The 20,865-nt window shown below is 50.0% G+C and overlaps 1 protein-coding gene across 1 annotated transcript in view; it reads left to right on the top strand.

Moving 5' to 3' along the window:
• LOC118782710 (protein KIAA0100-like) overlaps positions 1-20,486 on the top strand; it is a 29,895-nt gene extending 9,409 nt beyond the window's left edge. The window contains exons 11-39 of the mRNA XM_036536197.1: positions 31-167; positions 469-587; positions 1,291-1,484; positions 2,094-2,400; positions 2,668-2,873; positions 3,358-4,465; positions 4,709-4,900; positions 5,087-5,289; positions 6,150-6,268; positions 7,160-7,389; positions 8,358-8,548; positions 8,850-8,949; positions 9,058-9,257; positions 9,412-9,709; positions 10,437-10,594; positions 11,097-11,303; positions 11,467-11,566; positions 11,713-11,895; positions 12,285-12,406; positions 13,071-13,226; positions 13,619-13,740; positions 14,259-14,439; positions 15,110-15,196; positions 16,330-16,440; positions 16,526-16,661; positions 17,350-17,477; positions 17,721-17,822; positions 18,261-18,395; positions 18,948-20,486. Coding sequence (XP_036392090.1) covers positions 31-167; positions 469-587; positions 1,291-1,484; positions 2,094-2,400; positions 2,668-2,873; positions 3,358-4,465; positions 4,709-4,900; positions 5,087-5,289; positions 6,150-6,268; positions 7,160-7,389; positions 8,358-8,548; positions 8,850-8,949; positions 9,058-9,257; positions 9,412-9,709; positions 10,437-10,594; positions 11,097-11,303; positions 11,467-11,566; positions 11,713-11,895; positions 12,285-12,406; positions 13,071-13,226; positions 13,619-13,740; positions 14,259-14,439; positions 15,110-15,196; positions 16,330-16,440; positions 16,526-16,661; positions 17,350-17,477; positions 17,721-17,822; positions 18,261-18,395; positions 18,948-19,130 — 5,715 coding nt within the window. The 3' untranslated portion in view covers positions 19,131-20,486. The remainder of the gene's footprint in view (positions 1-30; positions 168-468; positions 588-1,290; positions 1,485-2,093; positions 2,401-2,667; positions 2,874-3,357; positions 4,466-4,708; positions 4,901-5,086; positions 5,290-6,149; positions 6,269-7,159; positions 7,390-8,357; positions 8,549-8,849; positions 8,950-9,057; positions 9,258-9,411; positions 9,710-10,436; positions 10,595-11,096; positions 11,304-11,466; positions 11,567-11,712; positions 11,896-12,284; positions 12,407-13,070; positions 13,227-13,618; positions 13,741-14,258; positions 14,440-15,109; positions 15,197-16,329; positions 16,441-16,525; positions 16,662-17,349; positions 17,478-17,720; positions 17,823-18,260; positions 18,396-18,947) is intronic.
• The last annotated feature ends 379 nt before the right edge of the window (positions 20,487-20,865 follow it).

Below are 20,865 nucleotides of genomic sequence, written 5' to 3'. Positions count from 1 at the left end.
TACTCTTTTCCTTCTCCTGCTCCTCCCCAGGTGACATCAGTGGACATCTCAGGGTCGGTTACTGTCAACACTTGCATCATCCACTACCGTCACCAGGAATTCACCCACTGGCTGGACCTGTTTCCATGGAAACAGCTGCTTCACAGGAAGGCTACTCACAGAAAGAAGTAAGGCCATGCTTGTTGAATAAAATCAGTCAAACCATCTCTTCACGCATTACTGTTCAGACTGGTAGGCACGACATTGTTGACTATATGAAAATGACTCTTCTTCATATTATCTGTCTGAGAAATGACAGCACCCACAAGTAATGTTGAAGAGAGAGTCAAGTGCTGATTACTTCTAATTTTTATTTATATATTTTTCCAATATTTGAAGGCAGTATTTTGACCTTTCTAAATGAAGTGCATGTTTGTGTATGTATGTGTTTATCGCTACCTGGTATCTGAGTGTCCTCCTGCTCTCCAGGCGTTTCCCACAGCTCGAGGCACCCGTGATCATAAGCTCCTCTGTGTCCAACGTCAACGTCTCGGTGCAGCTGGGAGACACACCCCCCTTTGCTATGGGGTTCATCTCTGCCAGCACAGGTACTCGCAACGGGGGGGGACTGGGGCTTGGGTTGAATGGCAGCAATGTACCTCCACACATTATAGTTATAATTGGTGTAATAAGACATCTAGAAGCACATGGTATTATGTGTTACAGCTGCTATTATGAAGCAGCGCAGCAATAATTAAATCAAATTAATTATTAAGCAAATCTGTGGTGAAGAAAAAAAGCCTACAGAATGCACACATCTTTTTTTGTTCGTGGTTGGCCTTTGCTTTTCACAGTTCAAAGCACACTGCAGAGGGAAGCAAGAAAATAAATAAATCTGTCTGGCTGAATCAGCCTTCTTTTTCAAACAGGCCAAACCCATCAAGATTAGATAAGTTATTTTAGAAGGAACAATGAGCTTTAGTCATGAGCGGTGCCCTGCCCTGCCCTGATGTATTTTAACCATTTCTCATGCTGAAGTGGAATTTAAAATAAAATATCGAGAAACTGCACTGTGCATGGTGACATCAGAACCAGAACTAGTAATTAGTACCACCAGCAGAAGTGAGAAATCCAAGTATGAGTGTAATCTAGCTCAACAGGGGGAACAGCGTTGTTCCAACTAGGTGGAACCACCAGAGGAACAACCACAACACTAGGTGGTAGCAGAAGTGAAAAATCTCGGTATGAGTCTAAAGACACAGTGCAGAAATGGCTTCGTTCTGACTTGCCATGTGTCTGCATGCGTCTCAGAGCTCCAGCACCTGATGGACTTCCCCACGGACCCTGACAGTCTGTCGTCCCAGAGCCTGCACCAGCGCGCCTCCCTGTCTCTGGACCACTTCTGGTGGCGTGTGGGCCAGGGCTCCCACATCCAGCAGGCCCCTCACCCCCCTGGGAAGCACGTCTGGGGGGAGGCCCTCATCCTCGACTCCCTCACCCTGCAGGTACAGGGAGAGTGAGGGACCCGCTAATGCGGGGCTCTTTCAAAAAGCACAGTCCTAATAAAATGCTACCTGTGAAACCAGCAGATGCCAATTATTCTTCAGCATCTTTTTGCACTTGACTGATTTAAATTGTGTGCTCAAAGCATAAAAAATAGCACAATTGTCTCAGCTTTTTCACAGTCTACCATATGGACCTACTCAGTCATTTAATGCAGTATTTACCAAAATGGGGGAGGATGCCAAAATTAAAATGAAATTGGAGAAGGAGAGAGGAAAAAACGTGAGGGTAAAAACTAAGGATGAACAGACTTGAATAAAAAGTGTATTAAGACATTGAAAGGGGGAAGGGAGGCCAAAAGACATGTTTTCATTTTTTTTGTTGTCTTTTTTATTTCTTAATCCTTTCACGATTTCGTCCACTTTTAATGTTTGTTAGTCTTTCATTTTTCATTCTTAACCTGTTAACCTTTTCTTCTGAACTTGTTTTGTGCCCGTTTGCTTCTTTTTCCCCACTTCATCCATTTTTCAATGTGATCTTAATTTCGGCAGATGATGTCCCCCGTGCAGCACACAGCCAATGGCAATGCGATGCTGTCTCGATTCTCACAGGGAAGCTGCAACACGTCCCAGCTGGACTCGGCCGTGCCCTCGGAGAGCATCTGCGTGGAGTCCAGGCTCAAAGGCCTGCAGGTGGAGCTGTCGGAGACCTGTGCCCTTTGCCTGTCCCGTCTCGTGTCCCTCTTTTCGCAGCCCGGTGGGGGGGCGGGCGAGAGAGCGGGGCAACCTCGCCCGCTCTCCCCGCGTCCCTCGATGGGCGAGGCGACCCCATCCTCCTCCCCCAGCCGCCACCCCGTGCTCTTCAAGCTGGAGTTGGGCCTGGAGGACGTCAACGTTTTCACACTCTCCAACATAGCGGGTGAGTTTTATTCTCTGTGGCTTTGAGCTTCATTACATTACATTACATCACATTACATTATTGTCATTTAGCAGACGCTCTTATCTAGAGCGACTTGTGGGTACCTGTAAGTACCTTGCCCAAGGGTAGCAGCAGTGCCTTAGTGGGGAATCAAACCAGCAACCTTTCGGGTACAAGTCCTGCTCCTTTACCGTTCTGCTATACTGCCACCACACAGCTTGGTGTGGATCTGCGTCCCCTCACTCCTGCACTCTCTGCCCCCTCCAGGTGCGGTGTCTCTGCGGGTGGACATGGTGCACACCGTGGGCATGGTGGAGAACTCCAGGGTGTCCTTCCAGGGCCTCTCACTGTCGGTGGTGAAGTCCCTCACCGAGGCCATGGAGCCCTGCTGTCCGGCCACCCAGACCTCCAACCCCATCCTCAGCCTAACCTCCCTGGTTGTCAACTACCACGCCACTACATGGGCCCTGGAGGTACTGTGTCATTCCTCTACATTTAGACAGCACTCTTCTTTATATACTTATATTGCGCTCTTACGGTGAGGTCACACACACCCAACTGCTGGTCCAAAAACACTGATGGGTGACCATCATCTCTAGTCATCATGGTAGGGGTCTCTGTTATCACCTGCTGTTGATCATCCTGATTCAACATGTAGAATCAGCAGGAGAGTATTTACCAAATATTGTCTCAGGCACAGACTGACTATACTATTGGAGCACCTCATTTGATTGTTGATTGTATTTATCCCCCATACCTCCTATGACTTGACATAGGAGGTATTATTTAAATGAGGTGCATCCTGGAAAATGAAACGGCCCAGGGATTCAAAGTCAATTTTTGGAAAAGGAAGGTTATTTTGTGTGCAAGGCCTATGAAGAGCAGTCATCATTGTCATGTTGAGTATATGCATCAGTAGAGCGTGTGTCAGGTTTCTGTCTCTCTCACTCTGTGCAGATCCGCTGCGAGCAGGAGGTATCGGTGCAGTGGACGCCTGCCGACCACATGTTCCTGTACCAGCATGTGACAGAGAGCAAGGCCTGCTGGGAAACACTGTCCAGCGCCCTCGGGCTGGCGGGAGTCCCTGAGGCGCTGGAGGGCGAGGCCCCTGCGCTAGCGGAGCAGGCGGCCCCCCTGTCACCAGCGGAAAAGTGGGCGGCGGCCGCGGCGGCCCAGAAGAGCATCCTCAGCTTGCACCTGGAGCTGGGCGCTGTGCGGCTTACCGCCTTCGTCTCCGACCGCAACTATATCGTTCTGCGGGCGGAGGCGCTGTCGCTCTCCCGCCATGCCGGCGCCATGTACGCCCGCCTCCCCCACCTCGTCATCAACTTCGACGGCAACGACATCTTCTCCTTCAAGGGCGCCGAGGTGGAGACGCTGCCCCGGCAGGAGGAGACAGTCCTGCACCGCAAGCACTTCCCCTTCCTGAGCACCCAGCACAACCGCGCCTGGGTCTTCACCTTCCCCAGCCTGTCCGTTGAGTTCCCCTACCAGTACAACTTCTCTGACACCTTCGACAAGGCCATCAACGTGCAGAAGTGGTTGAAGACCCTGCACCGGGGCGCGGCGGGCCCCCCCGAGGTGCAGAGGCTGCCCCCGGACCTGCTCTTCCGCGTCACCCAGTTCTCCTTCGTCTTCCTGGACGACGTCTTCGAGATCAAGCTGCGCGACAACTACGAGCTGATGAAGGACGAGAACAAGGAGAGCGTCAAGCGGCTGCAGCTGCTGGACAAGAAGGTGGCCGACCTGCGCAAGCAGCACGGCGAGCTGCTGCCCGCCCGCAAGATCGAGGAGCTCTACACCTCGCTGGAGCGCAAGCACATCGAGATCTACATCCAGCGCTCGCGCCGCCTCTACGCCAACACGCCCATGCGCAAGTCGCTGCTCACCTGGACGGTGTCGGAGCTGGAGCTGGTGGCGCTGGCCGACCGCTCGCTGCACGGGCCCGAGCGCGTGCGCGAGCAGCTGCGGGACATCGACGGGGTCAGCCCCTTCCCCCGCGACGGCCTGCCGCTGGTGGTGCAGTGGTGCCGCGCCGTGAGGTTCAAGCTTGGCGCCTTCCTGGGTGAGTCCGGGAGGGAGAGAGGGGAGACGGCGAAAAAGCCTGCGAAAGGCTCAGCTGTGTACAAGTGCAGGGTGGTTAATTTTGCAGTTTTGAGTAGTTGGGAAGGGCTTAGAACGATTGTTACATGATAATGAGAAGGAGTGCAAATTGAACTCCTGGCCTTCATAAGCCATAGCTGGTTTTGATTGGCTACAGATTTTTTCATTGTCTGAACCCCTCCTCTCTCTCCTCTCACGGGGGCAGTGCGAATCCGGGACTACCCTCGCTACCTCTTTGAGATCAGGGAGTGGGAGCTGTCGGGGCGGCTGATCGGGACGGAGCAGGACGGGCAGTCACGGGGCCGGCGCAAGCAGGTAGTGCACCTGGGCCAGCCCTGGGGAGACGTCACTGTCCAGAGGAACATGCCCCCTCTCAAGTTCTACTACGACTTTCACTGTGAGTACAGCATCCTGGCAAAGCACTGTTCACTTACCCGTTCTCCGCTTAGGCCTTGGGAGCCTAGGGACTTGGCAAGCTCTGAAGGACCTGTGTGTCAGTGTGAAAGCGTGTCATGTGGGCATGAGTCACACTGCATATCCTGAACTTGCGTGATCTCACTTCTTTATTTTCTCCCCCGCGCAGCGGACATCGCCCTATACACCATTGTGTGGGGGCCTTGTTGGGACCCTGCCTGGACTCTGATTGGCCAGGTGGTCGACCTGCTGACCAAGCCCACAGCAGACCCCTCCCCGCCTCTGGCCTGGTGGGATAAAAGCCGGCTGCTTCTGCATGGGCGCTGGGTGATGGACATTGAGCAGGCCAACCTTCACCAGCTTGCCACAGAGGTATCCCTGCATGCATTTCCCCAGGGCCCAGCTTCCACTGTCCTGGCAGAACCAGGCTCAGTGGGGCATGGGGTTTCACAACAGGATTTTTCATTGAGTAAAGAGAGAAGTAACCAGGACAATTCTAGCCAATCTTGTAACCAATCAGATGCTGGCCTTGTTTCAAGCATTCTGGTGACAGGTTTAGCAAACTACATTTGCTCCAGCTAAAGCTTACAGGAATGGCGAAATGTTACTTATTTTGATAAACATTCCTTCACCTAGCTATCTGTTTAGGCTCCAAAAATTTGCTTGTCCAAATCACCTTGTAAAGGTTGCTTTAATTAACTCACCCGGCACAGCAGTACAGGTGCGCAGTAACTGCAGCTGGCTTTGCTCATGTCACAGTTTCACAGAAAGCACGGGAAACACTAAATAAATAGAACTTAAATTTCACCTCTCCAACAATACAGTATATCATTTCTAGCATTTTAGTAGGTAGCTAACAAAATGAAAGCTGTAGAACTTTTTCTCTTTTTTCCCATGGTTTTTTACTGTGCTTCATTTACATTGCTTTTATTTGTCAACAGGTCTGTCAGTCTCTTCTCTTTGGGTGATCCCACAGATCAGTTAATTTGAATGCAGTGTTATTTTGGCATTCGTGTTTGCTGGCAATAAAACAGTCTGTTGCCTGTTGCTATACTGTGTTTTGTACACATGAGCTGCCCTGCATAGTGGTACATAACTGCTTTGCACGCTGTTGACAAAAGCTGACAAAGCACTGCCAGGCGAAAGATTCATTTGTCCCTTTTTGGTCTGTTTGTTTGTTCTAGGAGATACTTTACATAATAAAATTGCTGGATGCATTGTTCTGTCTGTAGGACCCTTACAACACTACAGAGAATATGCACTGGGAGTGGAATAAGCTCAACTTCGCCTGGAATCCTGGACAGTTTGTCTTCAAGGGTGACATGGATGTCAACGTCAGGACAGCCTCCAAGTGGGTGCTCTCTGTCACGGGTCCTGGGTGTGTGGGCGGGGTTCCATTTTGCCTGAGGTCCACATGCTTAATCTCTGTGGCACAAAGCACTGCATCCTAGCAACTGAAATAAAGAGAGACGTTTTTAATCAAATACAAAATATAAAATGATAATATATTATAACAGAAAATTGTAAAATTCAGTAGATGCATTTCATAACTAACAATATTGAGTAAAATGGCAGCATGTGTAGAGCTGTTCACTGGTAGCATATTCATACCTTAAACATGTTAATGAAAATGCTTTGGTAATGATTGGGGTAAATGGAATTTTTTGGTCTTGGCTAGGTTGATGGAGAAATGCTCTGACGTAAATTCAGCTCTGAATAAATGTGTCTTTGGAGAAGGTGCTGTGGGCCTCCGTACTCCCATCCCCACGTAGTCAGTATACCAGCTGGGAGCGAGAGACGTGACTGGATAATGTAACTTGAATCAAGACAAGAAATATCTGGAAATCTCAAAAAAAAAAAACACACTTTGCAAGGCAACTTACTGTCCTAAAATCATCTGAGGAAATGGGGCCAATGGCCTGGATACTGTATAGATTACATTTCAGTTTATAGTACAATACTTGTATGCTTAATTAATTTATTCATGATGTCCCAAATTGTCAGACATCCCAAAATAACCTGCTTTTAACCGTTTGGTTCACTGTGGTGCATGCTATTAACCTAAATGAAGAAAACTATTACCCTTTTCTTCTTTTCTACTTAGTATCCATGGAATAACATCTGTGAGATTAGGACTGATTGTCTGGCACAGTGGTGAAGTTGTACATCACATTTGTTTGGTGACTTCATTTGTCGTACATTGTGTTTACCGGTCGTTTGTGTGATTGATCAATCACTCCAGGTATGATGACATCTGCTTCCTGCACCTGCCCAACTTGTGCATGACCCTCGACCTGCAGTGGCTCTGCCACGGCAACCCGCACGACCACCACGCGGTGACGCTGTGCTGCGCGGAGAACGTTGCGGACGTCACCTCGGGCCAGCCGCACGACTCCTACAGGGCCTTCCGTTCCGAGAACCTCAACCTGTCCATCACCATGGACCTCAACCAGCCGCGTGGGCCGGAGAAAGGTGCGCTGGGGGCTGCCGGAAAGCCTTTCCACTCGCATCACACCCTCCGTGTTGTGGAGTTCTGCTATATTTTAGTGCGACATGCCCAAAACCCAGCCATTTTGCGGGGAGACACAACCCCTCACACTGCTTTTCGGGCAGTTTCACACTTTAAGCGGCTAAAACATTTGCTGCACTTTGACATTGCGTGTTATCCATTCACTCAAGACCCATGCGCAGCTCGAAAAGACAATTCCGGTCCTTTCGTAACCGGGCGTGAGTTTTAAATCGTACTCCTGTTGTGCCAGTTAAAGCACACGTCAAACCGTGTGTCCTGTGGGTAGGCAGATATGTGGGCAGCAGTGTAGCACAGTGGTTAAGGAGCAGGACTTGTAAATGAAAGGTTGCCGGTTCGATTCCCCACTGGGGCACTGCTGCTGTATCCTTGGGCAAAGTACTTAACCCACAATTGCCTCAGTAAATATCCAGCTGTATGTAAAAAAAACTGTAATCTATGTTTATCTATCTAAGAGCGCCTGCTAAATGCCAGTAATGTAATGTTGTGGGTAGCCACAAGGGGTAATATAGTGTGACCACCAGTTCCTGTTTTGATGGGTCTTGGTAGTACAGGTCACTGGATGCAGTTTAAGATACTAAATGAAATCCTTCAGACTCCAGGATGAATGACACAGTGAATGCATTCAGTGAGTAAAGAATGCTTTTAAACCCTGTAAATCCTGCATTACGCCATTGTCTAGCTCCCAGAATGCTGTACATGGACTAGAATTTAAGCAAACATTGACATACTGGTGTGTTAAAACCTTTTAAAACCTTTATAATTATTCAGGCCCTGAGCCCAGGGCGTGTATAAAGATCAGATCAGTGACTGAACCGCAGGCCTGGTATATTGTGGTGATGCATACTCGTAAGGGAGCGCTTGTGGGGTTTTGGGTCCTTTGCTAGCCCTGTGTGTGTGTGTGACCCCTCAGAGCCGTGCCAGCCTCGGATCCTGCTGTACAGCAGCACGCTGCGCTGGATGCAGAACTTCTGGGCCACCTGGACCAGCGTGTCGCGGCCCATCTGCAGAGGCAAGCTCTTCCACAGCCTCAGGCCCGTCCGCAAGAAGCTGGGCCAGCACTACAAGCAGATGTCCTACACCGCCTCCTTCCCGCAGCTGCAGGTGAGCGGCTGCGCCCTGCACCCTGCACCCTGCACCCCACAGCAGGGCAGCAGTGCAGGGAGGCGGGAAGAAACAGGGCTCAGGGGTTTGTTTCCTTGGTGGTACATGGCTTTTCTACCCTTGGACAAGGCTTAGATTAACAGTTTTAATTTTATTTTTATATTTATGTATAATGTATCTGTTCTTCTGTTATGCTGTGTTAAGTTTAGCTGAGCGGCCAGATGACTGGCTTGCTGTGGGATTGTGGCGTGCGTCTCCATGCGCAGGCTTTGATTCGAGTGTCTCTTCCCCTCCCCTGCAGGTGCACTACTGGGCCTCCTTCGCCCAGCAGCGGGGGATCCAGGTGGAGTGCAGCAAAGGGCATGTCTTCACCCGGGGAGCGCAGAGACTCATACCGCAGGGTAAGGGCCGCACCTCCGCATGATCACAGACGCCCCCCCCCCTCTCCCTGCACCACCCCCCCCCCAGGGCCTCATCTCTCCTGTGTGTCCCTGTCCCTGTCCTCTCAGCCGGCACGGTGATGCGGAGGCTGATCTCCGAGTGGAACGTCACGCAGATGGTGAGCGAGCTCTCGCTGGTCACCGTGCACCTCATGGCCTCCACCTGGGACGAGACGGCCGACCACCAGATGAACGCCCAGGTGAAGAAGACCCACCTGCTCAGCCTGTCGTCCCTCAGCTACCAGCGGCAGAGCAACCGCATGGAGGAGGTAGGCCTCGGCGAGAGGGCATGACGCCTAAATACCACTGCGGGCTGCTTTGACATCATAGCTCCCTGCGTTTGGTATTCTTCAGTTAGCGATATACCAAACGCTTTCTGTGTCTGTTGATGTCTTGACGCTTTCTGTGTTGCTGCCCTGGAAGGAGGTGAATTTGAAGGAGGAAGGGAACGCCTTCTACACCCACAAGCTGTGCCTTGTCGACCTACGGGCCTCGTGGACCACCACGAACCGCAACATCGCCTTCGGGCTGTACGACGGCTACAAGAAGGCGGCCGTGCTGAAGAGGAACCTCTCCACCGAGGCGCTGAAGGGCCTGAGGATCGACACCCAGCTGCAGGCCAAGAAGCTGAAGCGCTCGCTGTCCAGCTACTCGCCCAGCACCGCGCCCTCCGTCCCAGTCATCCCCAGCACTAGCCGAGCCGAGAAGAACCAGAACGAAGGTAGCAACCTCCCTCTGCAGCCACAGAAACCTCCCTCTGCTCAAACAGAAACCTCCCTATGCACCCACAGAAACCTCCCTCAACACCAGAGAAATATCCCTCTGCACCCACAGAGGGGAGCTTCCTCCCCTTTCCTTCTGACTGAGAGGACAAATGTGTCTGTGGTACAGCTAGAGGTGTGGTGTCTGAACACAGCAGCATCATGTCTTAATCACTAGGTGGTGCTCTAGTAAACAAATTAGTGGAACCCAAATATAAGCGCATTTAGTGGTTGTGATTAATGAAAGGTCTCAGAAACAGAACCCAGAAAACCTGTTTGCTGCCTGTATCTCTGCTCCTGTGGAACAGAGGATGTTGATCTTAGAGAGTCTTGAGTTCCATTCTTGAGTTCCATTCTTCAGCTGCTATAATTGTGCAGTGCTAGCCACAGAAGCGTGAGGGTTTGGGCAGTCCAAGGTGCTGAAGCCAACGTCAGACATACACTTCCCATGGTGCTGAAGTACCTTCAAGGGCTGCCAAGTATAGTGTGTGTGGCTGAGTTACACTTTCTGTCATTTCCTGACAAAATACTCTGAGGATATGTAATTGGTTTGTCAAAGCAAACGTTCTGATTACCCCAAGCGTTTATACCCTAAACCAAAGCTATTCCTTACGTTTGACTGGCTAACTGCAAGTTGAGTTGTCACTCATCCCTGTGTCGGTGTTGATCTGTCTGTCTGTCCCGCAGGGACGTCCATGCTGCAGAAGCTGATCGAGGAGACGGACAGGTTTGTGGTCTTCTCAGAGGAGGACTCTGGCGTGAGCGACCAGCTGTGTGGCATCGCCGCCTGCCAGACGGACGACGTGTACAACCGCAACTGGTTCATCGAGCTCGTCAACTGTCAGGTGCATGTCTTAATACACAGCACTCTCCGTTCATCTGTGTGTCTGCTTGTGTCCCTGTAGACAGGCAGTGTGGCCAACAGTGTGGTGTTGGGGTAAGGAGTGGGGCTCATAACCCAAAGGCTCCAAAGGTTGCCCTAGAGGTGCTGCATTGTAGTTGTGTCCTTGGGCAAGCTTCTTAAACCTATCAAGACAATTCCATTTAAGTGGATGTCATGTAAAATGTATGTAACTCACTCTGGATTAAAATGCCCAGTATGCAAACATAATGCAATGACTTCCCCTTTGTATTTCCTTCTCTGTTGAGGTAACTATATCTGTCCAGCACTGGGCCTGTGTTTGCCAGTGTGTCTGTATGTGGCCCTGTCCCCTCTCGCCTGTCCCCTCTCACCTGTCCCTTCTCACCTGTCCCCCCTCGTCTATCCCCTCTCACCTGTCCCCTCTCGCCTCTCCCCTCTCGCCTGTCCCCTCTCACCTGTTCCCTCTCACCTGTGGCCTTGCGCAGATGATGCTGCGGGGCACGGAGACGGCGGGCTGCGTGCTGGTGTCTGCAGCCAAGGCGCAGCTGCTGCAGTGCGAGCACCACCCGGCCTGGTACAGCGACACGCTCAAGCAGAAGACCACCTGGACCTGCCTCCTGGACGGCATGCAGTACTTCGCCACCATGGAGCCCAACCCCTCCGAGCAGGAGGACTGGCAGCTGTGGCTGGAGGTGGGCCTTCCGTCAAGCAGCCGCAGAAAACCTTTTAGCGTCTAGGCCTGCAGGGCTCTGACACGGCATGTCATAATTACCGCCGATGTTTGTGAATGGGTTAGCCTGCAGCTGTAAACATGGATGTTTACCAACTGCCTGTGTGTTGCGTGTGGCCCCACAGGTGAAGAACATCGAAGAGCACCGTCAGCGTAACCTGGACTCGGTGCTGGAGCTGATGGAGAGTGGCCAGGCCGTGGGCGGCATGGTCAGCACTACCACAGGTATGGCCATCTACCCCCACCTGATCTCAGGCACACATTCCTGTAAAGAAGTCTTAAATAAAGGCCAAAACTCAAAAGTGCTGAACCAGTTTGACTTGAGGTCGGCATGAACATTAAAGTGATCATCTGCGCCCCTCTGCCCCCAGACTGGAACCAGCCGTCGCAGGTGCAGGAGACGAAGCAGGTCCAGCGCATCATCTCTCGCTGCAGCTGCCGCATGTACTACATCGGCTACAGCCACGACATCGACCCCGAGCTGGCCACCCAGATCAAGCCTCCCGAGCTGCGCGACTCCCACGAGAAGGAGGACCTGCTGAAGAAGCAGGCCGGTGAGGCTCCCCTCGGCCCCTGTCCCGCTCCGCCCGCCCCCGTCTCCTTCCAAGCAAAATGCTAATCGCGTCTTTCTCTCCTTAAATAAGCATTTGTGATAATGATTGTGCAAAAATCACATTAGATTCAATGCATGTGAAGGTCCTCAGCGTTGTTTCTGTTTCTTTGGGTATGATTGTAAGCCAGCACATTTCAAACTTGAATATCAAACAACTTATGTGTTATAAATCATAATATTTTAGAGAAGGCAACATTTGGAGAAGGCAACATTTGGAGTGTCTCTTGGTTATAAGGAACAAATACCTATAATGCTTGTTGGTATTCAGTTGAGCTGAAGTGTATTCATGCTTGATAGGATGTTTACTGGCTGCTCTGGGTTCTGTTTTAGGCGCTGTGGACACCTTCACTCTCATCCATCACGACCTGGAGATCTCCACCAACCCGGTGCAGTACGCCATGATCCTGGACATCGTCAACAACCTGCTGCTGCACGTGGAGCCCAAGCGCAAGGTGAGGAGGGGTGGCTCCGCCCTGACCCGCACGGGAGATGGGAAGCAACCAATCACAGCGAGGGAATATGAGAGTAGAGCTGAAATTGTACCAATAGGAGTAACTGCACTGTGCTGGCCTTCATGCCTCCACGTTTTCTAATCAGGGATGATAATAAGTGATGTTTTTTTATTGGCCTGCTGGGCCAATAAATTTGAGAGCTCACCACGCCACAGAGGTAACGCCCTGGCCGGTCTATATGCATGTGAATGGATGCAAACCTTTTCTGACTTACTAGGTTTATGACTAGGATGCAAGTCAAAACTTTATTTGAAATGGGTGAATGTGTTCAAAGAATGCACTCAAAGTTTGCAAGATGAAAAATAAAACAGAGAACAGATAAATAGTCATGTTTGAGCTAGCCAGTGCAGCACGGCTCCTGTTCCGTTGTGTGGTCATGCTAACGTGGCGCGGCTCCTGTTCTGTTGTGTGGCCATGCTAACATGGCGCGGCTCCTGTTCTGTTGTGTGGCCATGCTAACGTGGCGCGGCTCCTGTTCTGTTGTGTGGCCATGCTAACACGGTGTGGCGTCCGTTCTGTTGTGTGGCCATGCTAACGTGGCGCGGCTCCTGTTCTGTTGTGTGGCCATGCTAACGTGGCGTGGCCTCGGTTCTGCTGTCCCCAGGAGCACAGTGAGAAGAAGCAAAGGGTTCGCTTCCAGCTGGAGATCTCCAGCAACCCAGAGGAGCAGCGCAGCAGCATCCTGCACCTGCAGGAGGCCGTGCGGCAGCACGTGGCCCAAATCCGCCGCCTGGAGAAGCAGATCTACTCCAACATGCGGGTGAGGCTCCCCTCCACCCCAGCCCCCGCTCCTCTCACTGCACACCCCTGCCCTCTCCTACCCCGAACAGTCCGGACGGACTGTTATGCTGGGATGTGACTGTAATCACTCCGTGGAATTTTTGTTGTTTGCACTTTTGAATGCTTTCTCTCAAATGTTTATCTGAGAGCTCTTTCAAATTTGACTTCCTTTCATCTTCAGATGTGTCCTATTTATACTGGTATTTGTTTACTTTGCACAAACAAAAGTGCTGTCGATTTGCCTTTTGCACTTTACATTTTGGTTTTTTGGGAAGCTTCCACAGAACATACTCGTCTGTATTGCGTATGTGTAGAGGAGTGGGGTGTCTCTGGGGATCGGGCGAGTGCGTGACTCCCCCCGTCTCTCCGCAGTCTCAGTCTGAGGAGATGAGGGGCGACGAGCTGATGGACATCAACCTGAAGCTGCAGAACCAGCTGAACCAGGAGAAGACGGACATGCAGATGAAGAGTGAGGAGCTCAACATCCTCATCAGGTGGGAGAGCCAGTAACCCAATGCATGGAACACAGAAGGAATGCATGCTGTGTGGCCCCAAAATGTTCATTACACATAGCAAAGGAAGTTTTGAACCAAGGTACATCTTAATTAGGCAAACACAAATAAAACAACACACCTTCCACGGATACGTTGTATATTATGACTTTTTTTTTAATCACTGTAATTGACTATTCTAGAGGTGATGATACACATTTCCCAGTGATATTTAATGTCAGTTTAACAGTAGAGGCAATGTTGAGTGGCCAGTGACATTAAGGTTTTGGGTATTAAGCCAAGTGATATTAACAGGGTTCATCTGTACAGCTTTGCTGTCTTGTTGTATGTTACTTTAAACTTTTAATGTTCTACAGTTGTTTTTTTCCTGTAATCTTTGTTGATGAACAGAGATCAGAAAGTTAACTATCTGCAACTATCTTTTTAGAGAGAGTACAGGTGCACCTGTGGCATGATTTTAGAAAGGTGATAGCATTAACGCCTCGCTGTCCCGTGCGCAGGTGCTTTAAGGACTTCCAGCTGCAGCGGGCCAACAAGCTGGAGCTGCGCAAGCCGCCGGAGGACGTGAGCGTGGTGCGGCGCACGGAGATCTACTTCGCCCAGGCGCGCTGGTGCCTGACCGAGGAGGACGGCCAGCTGGGCATCGCCGAGCTCGAGCTGCAGAGGTTCATGTACAGCAAGGTGGGCGTGCCGAGCCGACGACGGCATGCTCTCCCTCTCTCGCACCCTCACTGGGCGTCTCCCTCTGCACTCCTTTAGCCGTGTCCTCTTTCCTCTCTTTTTGGGAACAGGTGGTTCCCATTTACCTGGCTCCTCTTGTTCTGTTTTTTTTTTTTTTATGCCTTTAATTGTCTTCTTTTCCTCCTTGTTCAGAACCTTCATTTCCTCCTTTTTCTTTTTTACATTCCTTCACAAGTGACTGTTTCTTTGCCATAGAGGTGCCCAGACTGCTTTCCATTTCAACTGCACTAATTATTGTGATCTATACTGGTATTTTCCTTCCCAGAGTACATTACATTATTGAGGGACTACTTACAGAGGGACTTTCACAGTAGACAATTTTTACATGTTATCCACTCATACAGCTGGATATTTACCGAGGCAGTTTTGGGTTAAGTACCTCGCCCAAGGGTACAACAGCAGTGCCCCAGCAGGGAATCAAACTGGCAACCCTTCTGTTACAATTCCTGCTCCTTCCCACTATGCTACACTGCCTCCCGTAGGAGAGTAGGAGAGATGTTACTATCTCTCTGACTCATTTAACTGTTATTTCACTCTACCCGAATGCCTAGGTCTGGCCTTATAGTGGAAGGCTGTTAACATGTTCCTCTCTTTGTCCTTCTGCCCACAGCTGAACAAGTCTGATGACACAGCCGAGCACCTCCTGGAGCTGGGCTGGTTCACCATGAACAACCTGCTGCCCAACGCAGCCTATAAGGTACAGGCACCGCAGCCCAGGGGCTCTGGGTCCTGCTCTGCTGTCTTTACCCCCCTACTGAAACACGTTGACATGCGCTAAACTCAGTTTCCCTGAAGCACTGTTTGTCATATTCCGGTAAACCATGAATGAGTCATAACCCATTCTAAAGTGGTTTTTAAAATGGAGATACCATAATGGTCTTCATTACTTGAATCACACCATGGATGAAAACAGCAGGCTGCAGTCATCTCTGAGTAATCATTCCTGAAGGAATCCAGTACAGACACTCCTTTGCTGTGTGCTGCTGCTTAAAAATGTAACTCTGGGCAGAGCTCACTGGCTGTTTGCCTACAGTGAACCAAAGCGGCTAGCTAATGTAATTTGATGTGTTGCACTCCACATTAGACATTTTAAAATTCAGCTGTTTCATAAGCATGGTGATTAGAGAGATGCCTCATCGTGGTTGGTGGGTGGTAGGCCTCACATCGCAGAGTGTCCTTTCTCAGTGCTGTAGTGTGGTTGCTCGTGTGAATAACTCTCTACTCGCTTTCCTTTGTGCAGCATGTGAGGGTACGTACGGTACTGCTGTTGGTAACTGTGTCGACGTTCACGTTGACACCATTCTCGTCCAGTCATGCTCATGAGATTGGACGTCAGTGTCACCCATTCGCAACCCCTCCCCCATGTTTCACGTCCACAGTCTCAGCTCTGGCAGACATCTGTTACCCCAGTGTCCATCTCCCCTCCCTTCTCATGTCTGGCTCCCAGCATCATGTCCGCTTCACCACTCATTCAGCCGCTGCACGGCTGTCAGTTAGTTATGTAGTACCTTGCTGTACTGAGTTTGTGGCGTTTTTATGTTTCACTGGATCAGTTCAGCTCATCTGCAGTGGGGAGGTGGTGTTTGTAAACCAGGAAAAGAGCCAATTTGTCTGCCATCACAAGCATTTCTCATTTCACCTGGCTTGCACATGCTGCGTAGACATGCTCATGATCTTCTCTGAGCAGCATGACATCAGAATTCGTATAGACCCTTCAAACACAGTCTTTCTTTAAAAAGAGGCTAGTTTTTGGTTGGGTCGTGTGCTGGTGCGTTCTCTGGCCCTGTGGCCGTGTGCTCTCACCTGATGGGGGCGCTCTCTCTGTTGCAGGTGGTGCTGCGCCCCCAGAGCCCCTGCCAGTCGGGACGGCAGCTCGCCCTGCGCATCTTCAGCAAGGTCCGCCCCCCCGTCGGCGGCATCTCCGTCAAGGAGCATTTCGAGGTGAGGGGCGTGCTGCAGGCGGGCGCTTTGTGGAGGGGTGTGTTTGTGGGCGCAGTAATGGCAGAGCTGTGCCCCCTGTCTTTAGGTGAACGTGGTGCCGCTCACCATCCAGCTCATGTACCAGTTCTTCAAGAGGATGATGGGATTTTTCTTCCCTGGGCGAAACGTTGAGGAGGAGGAAGTTGGTGATGAAGAGGACAAGTTTCGACTGGTTACTACAGGTACAACTGTCACGTTGTTATTAAATGTGTTTAATAGTTCACACAAGTTAGTTCACAAATAGTTCTGCACAACGTTTCACATGTGAAGCATTTCTCAATAGGGTGTATTGACTGCATTGATACCATTACTTTTTCAATAACTAGTATCTGGATTAGTTTTATCTGCCCTTTTCCTGATATATTTATGTGTCCATCCAGCCTGTTGTCATTCCTTCATACCATTCTACTTGCCAGTATTCTGTTCCTATTATTTAATGGTGGGGTTTGGCTCAGAAGGAGAGGGTCAAGCGGGAGGGTCTCTTCATGCATTGATACTTGTCAAGTGTGTGTGTGTGTGTGTGTGTGTGTGTGTGTGTGTGTGTGTGTGTGTGTGTGTGTAAAGACATGTTTGAACACTGCTTCACCTCTTTCTCTGACCTTTCATAAGCCACCCCTCTAGCCATTGTCTTTGACAGATGGGACAGTTCCTAACTCCGGGTTGAAGTTGTCTGTAAGCGCTGGTCTAGGACTACATTTCCCTACCACAATTCTCACCTAAATCGTTATAAGCTAACAAAGCTAGTGTCAGTCTGATGCAGCGATAAACATAGTTCTGGTAGTGCTGCAGCCTCCCATTCAAATCATGTTATGTACTTCAGAGGTCAGAGGTCGCTGTGCTGACCGTCCCTGCTGTCTCTCTCTAACACAGGCATACAGGGGGTCAAGCCTCGTCAGCTTTCTGAAGACTCCATCGGGGCCTTGGGCCCCAGTAAGGGGGTGGCACAGGGGCTGAACCGCACCGCAGGGGTCAGGAGGTCGTTTCGGAAGCCACCTGAGGTTTGTGCTCCCCGTAAAAAACTGGAAAACAGCCAATCCTTTTTTAGGATTTTAATTTGAGGCATTTAGGTGTATTCTTGTCGTACCGGATCACAGTTTATGTCATGTCTTATTAACCTGAAAATAGCAATCAGGGATTTGGAACCTAAACTCTAGCCTCATCCTGTTAGTAATTAGCCTTGAGAGAAACTGAGGACAGCTGAGGTAACTGAGTCACTCATGCAGATGTTTTCCCACGTCCAGCATCCTGTGGATGATATTGACAAGATGAAGGAGAGAGCGGCCATGAACAACTCCTTCATCTACATCAAGATCCCTCAGGTCCCGCTCTGTGTCAGCTACAAGGTGGGCATCTGCAGACCACACACTCACAAAGTAATAACATTCAAACCTGTAAAAATACACTCCCAACTGTCTGCTTCTGGGGCATAACAGCCTGTAGATTTAGAGATTTCCAGGGTTAACAAAGATTGCCCTGCACATGATACAATCCAGTCTGTTGTCAGCTATGAATTTTGCTATTTTTTTCATCCATATCTTTACATTTAAATAATTGCAAACCAAATAACTTTGGTAAGGAGTCTGCACTACTGACATATACATGCAAATAGCTCTGTGAATAGTTCAGCCTGTTAATAGTTTTTCTGATTAGTGAAAGGTAAATTTGACAAATGTAATGTAAGTCTGCTGTTCCCCTAACACTTTACTGACAATCCTCTTTGCTTGCCTGCGTGCGTGCGTGCGTGCATGTGTGTGTGCGTGCGTGCATGTGTGTGTGAGCAGGGGGAGAAGAGCAGTGTGGACTGGAAGGATCTGAACCTGGTCTTGCCCTGCCTGGAATACCATAACAACACCTGGACCTGGCTGGACTTTGCCATGGCCGTCAAGAGGGATAGCCGCAAAGCGCTGGTCGCCCAGGTATGGCTCAGCATTCAGCACTCCACCTGCCAGCTGTGCTTCACTCAAGCCTTGCTACTCACTTTTATTAATAATGGGAATCATATAATCAAGAGATTATGCTGACGTCTTCCAAGGTGTCACTTCCCTCCCACCAGCAGGTCAGATAGGAGTCATTTTGTTGTGTGTATCAGAGAGGGGTCAGTTCCATTTCAGTTCAGTTTGTTCCAGGAGTGAATTAAAATTCAATTCATTCAATTTGAAAATCTTCAATCTTTATATGAATATTTTTCAATGATTTAATTGAATTTCAGCTTGTTTCCTGAATTGACTGAATTGAAATGGAGCTGACCCTGACTCCTGTGTGTGTGTGTGTGTGTGTGTGTGTGTGTGTGTGTGTATGTATGTGTGTATGTGTGTGTGTCCTCAGTCCTTCTTGGTGTACCCTCTGGCCCACAGTGTTTTTACTAAGCCATATTGCTGTCATTACTGTGGTAACTCAGTAGGCTACCTGTAAGCGGTGAGAGTAAGCCCTCCTCCCCTCTCTCCCCCCTCTCTCCTCCGCCTCTGCAGATGATTAAGGAGAAGCTCCGGCTGAAGCCGGCGTCGGGCTCGGAGTCTCGGGGGAAGGCGGCGGACGGGAAGGACAGCAGCCTGCAGCAGCAGGAGGAGGACGAGAAGGCCCGGCTGCTGATCGGCCTCAGCACGGCCGACAAGAGCTCCAGCAAGAAGAGCATCTTCAGCCGGCGCAAGTGAGGCCCCCGTCCGGAGCGCCCCCCCGCACCCCGGCCCACACCACGGCGACCCCTCCTCGCCTCAGGGAGGGGGAGGCACACAGCCCAGCGAGGGCGAGCTCACGCCGCCTTTGCTTTTGATTTCCCTCGTCGGGGGCCGGATGATTGTGTCAGGTTTGGGGGGGGGGGTCAAAAAAGGTGTCGCGCTTGATAATGCAACTGGAGAGAGAGAGGTTGGGGGGAGACGCCAGCCCCTCCCCTTCCCAGACCTGCTCTGCCTTCGCGACTCCCTGCAGACTCGGCTCAAAGGAGCCTGCAAGAGCGCACTCACCGCCCCTCTCCACTCCGCTGCTCCGCTACTGTAAGAGGGGGCCTCAGAGCAGGAGTCCCCCGCGCTGCCGGAGCCAGGGGTGGCGCTGTGTGTAAAGAGCGCCACATCCCTCTGCTGCTACTGTGTGACACTGCAGTACAGAGAAGGCCTGCCGTTCCAATCTATCCATAAGGCCATTTCAGTAACACCACCAGTCTCCTTCGGTCTATTCAATTACAGTTACAATATTTTTTATACCTGTAAGGAAATCATTGTGGTGTTCACAGCACAGCATTCATAGTGAGAGTTCAATGCAATTATCCTTGTGATCACGAGTGAAATTGAGGTCTCCGATTCATTTTGACATTGCCGTCGTCACTGTCATTCTGTCCTGCTGGCTCGGGAATCTCAATGAAGTGTATCTGAGTATGGCGTATTCTCTAAACCATTGTCTTTTCGCACCTTCAGGGAGGCACTTGATTTGTGGACTGTGGACTTGTGTTGTTGTCGTGCCTTCCATTACGAAGGTAACAGACACGTTGAACTAGTACTACTAACTCACACCCCTCCTCTCTCCTTAGACTTAGGTATTGTGTATAAATGTGTGTAAGGGAGTTTCTTACTGAACAGGGGAGTTGGTGGGGCTGTCCATCACTGAAAGCAAACAAAACTCCAGTAATGTGGAGCTCCTTCAGAGAAAGGGTTGATCTGACGTGTTTCCGTATGCCTTCATAGTTTAAAATGATCTTGTGCCACTACCTGTGTGCAATATTTAACAAGAACAATAACATGAAATCTCAATAGGAAGAAAAGGAGGCTCGCAAAATACATTTCAGTTTTATTTATGGCACTTGTGTTTTTGAGAGCTATGATAGTCATGGTGGAAAAAAATGTTGATGCATCAGGTCTGAGTGACGTTTTGTAATTTTTAACACTAAGGCACTTTTTAAGCAAAGTATTTTCCAATATTTTTTAACCATGGCTGTTTCTCCACAGAGTCTGCGCATCATCAGGTGCTGCTGGTTGTTTTCCTTTGTTTTCCAATTTTTAGCTCCCTTGAAAAATTTACATTTTGATTTTTCACCCTCTACTACAACACCCGGGGTTGTAATTTTCTTTTCATTTACTTTTCTCTTTGTAATCAATAAAAGAGGTAAGTCTGTTTCACCATGCATGTAACCATGATGATATTTGTCAATAAAATAGTTGTACTAATGGCTCTTTTGACTCCATTGCTTGCTGGTTAAATGTGTTTGGTGACTGAATTGTGGCTTGATGCCTGGATTGTGTGGGACAAAGCATTTGCACCAACATGCCCAATGCCCACCCAGACACACCCAAAAAGTGGGTGTCAAGAGGATAACACCACCCAGGGGAGTACACTGTGGTGTCCTGTGGTCTTCAGCAGTGGTACAGATGCGGGGAGTTCGTCTGGGCTGATAGTTTT

Source organism: Megalops cyprinoides, chromosome 9 (assembly GCF_013368585.1).
Source record: "Megalops cyprinoides isolate fMegCyp1 chromosome 9, fMegCyp1.pri, whole genome shotgun sequence".
Taxonomy (NCBI): domain Eukaryota; kingdom Metazoa; phylum Chordata; class Actinopteri; order Elopiformes; family Megalopidae; genus Megalops; species Megalops cyprinoides.
Note: the sequence above shows the minus strand (reverse complement) of the source record. Positions and strands in the feature narration are given on the sequence as shown.